The 8,229-nt window shown below is 39.5% G+C and overlaps 2 protein-coding genes across 3 annotated transcripts in view; one reads left to right on the forward strand and one right to left on the reverse strand.

Annotated features, from left to right (window-relative positions):
* klhl43 (kelch-like family member 43) overlaps window positions 1-1,613 on the reverse strand; it is a 15,736-nt gene extending 14,123 nt beyond the window's left edge. Inside the window, exon 1 of one of the 2 annotated variants that reach the window (XM_035681248.1) lies at window positions 1,393-1,613. The gene's annotated coding sequence lies outside the window, so the exon portion shown is untranslated. Of the gene's footprint in view, window positions 1-1,379 lie in introns of both variants that reach the window. The other variant, XM_035681247.1, reaches the window with a different exon arrangement.
* A 2,183-nt stretch (window positions 1,614-3,796) lies between these two features.
* The window catches only part of eloa (elongin A), a 21,603-nt gene continuing 17,170 nt past the window's right edge, over window positions 3,797-8,229 (forward strand). The window contains exons 1-4 of the mRNA XM_035681407.1: window positions 3,797-3,933; window positions 6,413-6,469; window positions 6,803-6,915; window positions 7,433-8,037. Of these exons, the coding sequence (XP_035537300.1) occupies window positions 3,862-3,933; window positions 6,413-6,469; window positions 6,803-6,915; window positions 7,433-8,037 (847 nt within the window). The 5' untranslated portion in view covers window positions 3,797-3,861. The remainder of the gene's footprint in view (window positions 3,934-6,412; window positions 6,470-6,802; window positions 6,916-7,432; window positions 8,038-8,229) is intronic.

The following is an 8,229-nucleotide window of genomic DNA, read 5'->3' on the forward strand; positions in this document are numbered from 1 at the left end:
TTTCTCACCCGTCTATTGACAGTATTTGCTTTTCCGAAGGCACAGAGGGCAGTGAATGCAGCTTCACAGTAGACTGACCTGAAAGAAAGTGAAGCAAAGAGTATGTGTTTGTTTACATGCAACCATGAAATAAAAAAAGCTGGTTGTGGTATAAACACAAGTCAAATCACAAGTTTTAGCTCCTTGGAAAAGTTTTCTTTTTTTTTGGGCCTTTTATTGCCTTTATTATAGTGACAGCTGAAGATGGACAGGAAAGGGGATGACACACAGCAAAGGGCCACAGGTCGGATTCAAACCCTGGGTCGCTGCAGCAAGGACTCAGCCTTGGTACACGAGGCGCCAGCTCTACCATGTGAGCTATCCGGGCGCCCCATCGGTGGGTCTTTTACACGTTTTGGTGTGAAGCTGAGCTGGTGTCTGTCTGCTGTTTATGAGCTTATAAAAAGGTTGTTTTGTCTTTTAAAAACAGCTGCTTCTGCGTCCAAAAGCAGCACTGTAAGAGCAGTGAGAGTGAACTCAAACAGTAAAAGTTGCTGTGAAATCAAAATAATGCTCTAAAGGATGTTAAAACACGCAGCCGGGTTGAGGTTGAATATTGATTATAGCTGCTTTAACAACACTATGATCCTTTAAAATGAACACTCAGTTGAACAATCAGTAGTCTGAATAAAACCTGAACAAAAGTGGTATCAACTGCATTATGTTGTGTTTCTGTTATTTTGTACACACACACACACACACACACACAAAGCACCACCTCCACCGCTCTGTGGCTGTAGCTGAATTCCTTTGCCTATCTCACGAGGGTATTTATAGGCGCTGACCATGACAACATATATGTGTGTGTGTGTGTGTGTGTTTGACAGCTAAGGAGTGGAAAGAGAAGGACTGACACCCCCTGTAGTTTAGTAATATCTCAACCGCAACTGCTTCAAATTGTTTCCGCTCAGCAGTTAAATATAAATATTAGTATAAGTTACTAATTAATATGAGGATGATGTCATTAGAGATGTTATTTGATATGCAGGTTTCAAGTTATTTTATTTAAGTAGCAAAATGTAAAAAGTTAAAGTCGTATGAGGATGAAGCAAAAGAATAATTAGCTAAATGTATTTTAAGTTAAAGTCTTTTATATATCTTATTTAAGTTAATTAGTGAATCATTAACACACAAAAGTGCAGTAAAAAGTATCATTTTTCCCTCTCTTTTGATTGAGTTTTCACTTCAATAAACTTTAAAGAAAGCTTAGAGGAAATAAAAGTAAGCAGGTTGAGAGCTGAAGATACAAATGTGCTTTAGTTCCTTTACGCTCAACCTTTAAATATGCAGTCTATGGCCTCAACAAGCTGTAATGCAATAAAATAAAAAAAGTATTTTACCTCTTTCTCCCTCCTGGTTCCTGCTCTTCTCTTCCTTTTTTGCTCTCTAAGCTTCTCTCGTGTTTCTCTTCTTATTCTTCTTTCTGTTTTCTTTGTTGTCGTTCTCTAACAGGTTCCTCTTAGCTTCGTCCCCTTCGTCCTGCGTCAGTCTGCCAGAGTGCCTCTGTGTGTGTCTGTGTGTGTGTGAGAGAGTGTGTTTGAGCTCACATCACCAGGTCCTCTTCTTCCCACCTCCAACATCCAACCTCCGTTTCCAAATACAGACACCCCTCCCCTCCAAAAATATCCCAGAGGTCAGCTCTGCTCTCACCCGACCCCGCCTCGTTCCCCTCGTGGCCTCGGGTTTTAGATTTGGTGGCAGTCTTGTGTATGTGCTGTCTTTCCCACTGGTGGAAGATCCTTTATTTTAGTAAAAAAGTGCTAATATCACACTGTAAACAAGTCTTGCATTCAAAGACCTTACTTAAGTATTTACTTCTGCAGTAAAATGCTCCCTGTCAGTGTTTTACTGGTCTGTAGGAGTTTTAGATTAATATTACTGCTGTAGATGTTTAAGGTTGAGCTAATTTTAACTACTTTATATACTGTTGGGTAGTTTAATCTACAGCAAGATAGATAGATAGATAGATTCTTTATTGTCCTATTCAGGAAATTTGTTGCCACAGTCTGTACATACACGTCTAGACACAACATTACCACATTTAGACATTTAAACACAGCACGAACATCTGAACACAACACAGCAATGCATCATATTCTATAAGATCATCATATGTTTGAGCTCAAAAAAAGCAGTTTTTTAGCTTTGTGAGGAGGTAATTTCCAATCTTCCAAGGGACAGTTTCTTTAGTTTGAGAAGTGGGGTGAGAATTTCCTCAGTCCATAAAGGAACATTTAAAGGTCCAGTGTGTAACATTTTGAGGATCTAACATTAGAAATGGAAGATAATGTTCATAGCTATGTTTTTGTTAGCGTATAATCACATGAATATAGGAATTGTTGTGTTTTTGTAGAATGAATCTACAGATTCCAGCATCTTTCAAATTATTCCACAAATGTTTTCAAATTGAAATTGAATGAAAACTGGTGCAGTCTACGTGTTGCCTTCAGTGTATTTAGTCCACTTAAAAGAGAGAAAACGGAGGTAAACGCGACAAACTGTGTGCGTATGTTGATAAGCAAGCAGCGGTTTCCTGATTGTCAGGAAGCAACAAGTCATTTCCAGTGAGTGAGTGATTCGCTGTGCTCTTTCTTGTCCTTCAAACAACCTAAATAACCTTCTCTTCTCATAGTCTTAGTTACATGTATCTCAATTTATTAAACATATATCATATATATTTGTAAATGATCCATTTTTACATATGTTTAAAGATATATTTACATTATTTTTTATTAAATGAGAGAAAATTAATGGCCAACAATTTTGAGCATGCGTTAACCCTTTAAGTCAGTGGTTCCCAACCTGGAAAATGTTATATTTATACACAGTCGTACTACATCTCAGCATTTGGTTCACTTCTGGCCAAGCATCAAGGACAGGAAAACACTGAATTTATCAAAAAATAAGCCTATTAAATCTGTATAATTGTTAAAAGTGATTAAAAATGCATAACACAGAGAAGTAATCGAATAAAAAGTTCCCTAAACAGGAAATAATCTGCTTAAAATTCATCCAAATCACTTGTTTTACACAAACTTCCTGCAGTTAATAAGTTCACTATTTGGGTTAATTGTACTGTTTTGAATATAATATGAAATATCCATAAAATATGTCACCTAACGAGTTTAATAAATGATAGAAAAGAGGTCCATTATAGAAAAAGACAAACATTTTGTTAACCTGAATGTTATGACTTGAATTCACTGTGTTTTCTAGATCCACAAACAAATCAGATTAAAATAAATAAATAAAAACACACAAAAAAAATCCCAGTCAAGTAAATATTTTGATTATTTGATGTTTTGTTAACATTTACAGACAGAAACCCTACAAGGATGTAGACGCTAAAGTATATTACAATAAAACAATAAATAATAAAATATCTAAATACATAAGTTAAGCCATTTCCAGCACCAGCTCTATAGTTATACTGTAGTTATGTTAAATAAAGCCTCTGTTACCGGGTTACACAGTAAATAATACCACAAGCTAATTCAGCGTTTTCACTGACGTCAAAGTGACAGGTGTTCCCTGCGTGCGCCGTCAGCTGTGCTGTGACGTAGTTCCGCCCTTTCGTGAATATTCATGAAGATAAAAAAAAAAACTTTTATATGATTTTAATAATAAATGTACCTTCTTTGGTGTTATTTAAAAAGAAAAAAAAAATGTAACAGCATTTTATTATTATTTTTAAACGACTTTAAATCGCCTCAGCCTCGCTTTGGTTTCCCCGAACGAGCGGAACCTTTCCCGCCCCCTGCCGCCATCACCGCTTCAGTCAGGATGAAGTAGCTTCCGGGCGACAGGGTACCAGCAGTAAACATGGCGGAGGAACTGCTGGAAACAGTGGATAGACTTCAGGCTCGGCTCCGGGAGAATCCGGAGCCTCGAAAGGTAACGACGGAACCGGTCGCGGTAGACATAGTTAGTGTCGAGCACCGGCTGTCAGTTGAAGAGCTACGGTTGGTCGCCGGTGCCCGAAACGGAGCCGCAGCAACGGCAGTTCCCCGAAAGTCGCAACCGTTTTTTAATGCTGCGTTCGAGGGCCGCTGTCGGGCTCCGTCTTCTCACAACCGTTCACGTAAAAGAGGCATTCAGGAGCCCTTTTTTGGGGGTTTTTATTTATTATTTTTTTAAAATGTAAATTGTAGTTGTGACCATGAGTTATTTGTTTAACTGTAGGTTGTTTTTAATGTACATATCGTGTGGTTTAAGTGGTAGAAAGGAACATTTAAAACGGTGACAACTGTAGGATTAATGACATTAAATCAGGATATCCAACCAGTGACCTATTTTAATGTGGGTGAAATAAAACCAATGTTTTCCTTTTTAAAACATCTACAATAAGTCTAAAACAATGCATTACAACTGTGGTGTTATAGGTATGTCTTAGCAGAAAAACATAAACACATAAAATAGTCAAATCAAAATAGATAAATTGCTGTTCTTTTAAATTCAAAAATCAAATGGATTTCAGCTTAAAAACAGTTTAAAATTAAAATCAGGGACATTAAGGGACTTGTTTTGTGATATTTGACAGATATTGATATATTTTCCAGTTTGTCCTTCATTACCAATCCATACATTAGTTATATATAATATATATATAATAAATATATATATATATATATGTGGTTGGAGTTCACTACGTATTTAATTTCCTTTAATATTTATTTGCTTCCAGTATATTTTGGGAGTGCCAAAATAAATAAAAGATGTTCAACACTTCAGACTTAAACCTAAAGTTAATTCACCTGATAAATGTGTTTCGTAGCCTGTAAAATAACAACAACAAACAACAACAAACAACAAATCTCAGTACTTTCCATGTCGGGACGAACACTTGAACGCCGAACTGATTTTCGGATGTGAACATTTCCGACCGCCCGTGAACGCGTCCCGTGCAACGTCACGTTAATTAAGGGGTTTTAACTCGTTATAACGTTACTTCTGTTCAAACACCTGTCCGCCTCACACACACACACACCTGTCCGCTTCACACACACACACACACACAAACTACCACTTATTAAAACAGCAACAACATTAAACCGCAACTTTTATTCACCGTGTAAACGAAGCGTTGAGAGTTAGCCGCCGTTAGCTCCGCTGCTAATCACCGCAAAGACGGTAACACCGACTCCGGGCCTGTAATGTGCCACGGAATCGGGTAATTTCACTTCGTACCGCGGTTGTACGTCGCTGCACCGAGGCTGCGTGCTCAAAAACGCTGCAGATTAAAAGCGAAATACGTGACGATTCCCGCTGCCCGTCCTCCCCTTTGTTTACTTTCTCTGCTGAAATAAAACAAAGCCTGATGTCACGTTATGTGTGCGGAAACAAGTCTTATTCTGCTTTACAGGTGTAATAATGTAGTTTATTATACAATGAGAGCTCAGTGTGTGTTGTTTCCTTTACTACAGCCCCGTTAGGACACGATGCACGACTGTTTCAATCACTGTAGTTCACTGATTTAACATTATTTTACTATATAACACTCAGTTTCTGTCGTTTAGTGAACTGACCACCAACTGCTTAGACATATTTTAGGGATATTTTCATATTATATTCAAAACTGTGAGAAGTTTGTGTAAAAACGAGTGATTTTTAATGGATTATTTCCTGTTCAGGGAACTTTATGTGCAGTTATTTGTCTGCATTATGTATTTTTTATCACCTTTAACAATCACACACACTTAATAACTTCTTTTTTTTACACATTTAGTCTATCTTGTCCCTGACACTTGATTATTGAACTATTTACATTTATTATTCCATTCAGAAGTGAACCAAAGTCTGAGATAAAGCCTCTCTGTATATTTTAAAGTGTTCGAGAAGGCCGCACAAACCCCCTTTAAAGCTTTGGCGACCCAAAGAAGGGTCCCGTCCCCCAGGTTGGGAACCACTGGTTTAGTTTAACAAAGACAACGTTACGAACTAAAACCAGGAATGAGAGCGGATACAGTTTATCCTATCTTTGTAGTTTTGATATTTAACCGACTTAAATGTCGCAAACAGAAGAAATAACACGAAATTATACACTTATAATGAAAAGTACATTTTCTGGAGAGGACGAGATGAAACATAAAGATGTAATTATTTTATTTTTTTACCACATAACTGCAGTTTCCAGCTCAAACGCACATTTATTCATAAAATCTCACACACAAAGAGATACTGAACGACACATTTGTGTTCTTTAACTGTGTATATATTGTCCAACTAGTAATAATATAGATTATTTTAGCTTCTACCAGTAATTATCTTTAGTCAGGGCTCCACTTTATAATTACACAGTCGCACTGTGTTGCTGCTGGAAGTGTGTAAACTTTACTGCCGTCCTCTCAGTTGTGTTTCTGTCTCGTGTTTGCAGCTCCTGAAGACTTTACGGAGGCTGGGGGAGCTGCCAATGACTGTGGACATACTGGTGGTAAGAACGAGTTAATTCACCGTTCACATCCTCTCCGCTTACAAAACTCGAATGTCTGCCGATAAAAAGAAGAAACGCTGCAGTAGTGAAACGCTTCAAGCTGTCGGACGGACTAGTTTATAATCGTAGTTTAACATCCGACTACTTCAGTAAAAACATCACTCTGATCCTAATACTGTAAGATCCGCACTGCAGCTCGCAGATAAACACAATACAGACGTAAAACATACGAGGATGTCGCACACTTGTACAGATTTCATTAACTTTGTCTGGTGTGGTTGAATTAAACGAGTGAATCTCGGCTTGTTGTCGCTTTGTTTTGTTCTCTCGCAGGAAACTGGAGTCGGGAAGATTGTGAATTCTTTTAGGAAACACGAAGAAGCTGGAGAGATGGCAAAAAGCCTCGTAGCCAAATGGAAGAAACTGGTTCCTCAGTCGGCGGAGAGGTGCGTTCGGCGTAACTGTGCCTCGACATGCAAACGGGAGTAAGGAGTGGAGCGGGCCATGCTTTATGTCCCTGTGTGTCTCTGTTCCTGCACTGGTTATTATATTTGGAGACGTTCAGACGACTTTTAATTTATGTTTAAGCTCAAATTTGACCCAGAAATTAAAATAAAACAACTTCACTTGTTAATTACTCTAAAAACGACTTCGGGAAATCAAAATAGGAGAGAAAATTGCGGGCTGGATTTAAAACTTCATCTCGAATATGGAGGACACCTTGTGACATCATATCTTTTTCTCCTGCTGTATTTAATATTTAATATATTTTATGTTCAAATTACAAGTTGCTCGTAACCATTAACTCAGAAAACAGGATTCTGTAAAACAATAACTTCAGATGGTGAGCGGTAATATTGATTTCTTTACCACTACGTCACATTTACGTTACTGTTGTTGAGTCAGACGGCGGCTGTGAGGCGCTCTCGTGTTTCTCACCACTGTTTCATCTTTACACCTCAGACCCCCCAACAGCCACGTCAAAGAGGCATCGCGGTCACACACACACTCTCGAGGCCCAGAAGCAGGTGTGGGAGACCGCAGACGCACCCGGGAGCCCTCCCCTGAGGAAGAGCCCTCCTACATAGAGGAGGAAGAGGAGGAGGAGGAGGAGGAGAGAGGCTATCACACGAACTACTCGCCCTCACCTCCTCTGCACGAGCAGTACAGCCCTCCGCAGCGAGGAGGCTACCAGTCGGACGAGTACGAGAGCCCCGAGCCCGAACCTGAGCTCGAGCCCGAACCTGAGCCTGAACCTGAACCTGAACCTGAACCTAGTCCTCCTCCTCCTCTTCGCAAAGAGGTCCGCCACATCAAACCAAACAAAGAACCCAACAAAAACCATCACCACGGTTCCCACAGCGACAGAAACAGGGACGAGGAGCGGCGGCAGCGCCACGCACAGACGAGCAGCGATCGGGGGAGAGGAGGAGAGGGCGGCGAGGGGAAGAAACGCAGCGCGGACAAAGAGAGACAGCAGAGTCCGGTACAGAAGTCCACAAAGCACAGCAGGAAGTCCACCACACATGAGAGTAAGAGGGAGGAGAAGAAGAAAGGAGGAGATGACGGTGAGTGTTTCGTTTTCACTGAACCTCGGTGATATCAGGGAGTCGTTTTCCTGTTTGTCCTCCCCTTCTCCTGCCAGAGTTAGTTAGATATTAGATCAGACTCTACAAATTAAATATATTTAATATTAAAACAGTACTCAGCAGACAGTTTTAAAAAGGATAAACATAAATAAACATGTCAGAATCAGAGAT

This window comes from Morone saxatilis, unplaced genomic scaffold (genome assembly GCF_004916995.1).
Source record: "Morone saxatilis isolate NCDOM2014 unplaced genomic scaffold, NCSU_SB_2.0 Contig9, whole genome shotgun sequence".
NCBI lineage: Eukaryota > Metazoa > Chordata > Actinopteri > Moronidae > Morone > Morone saxatilis.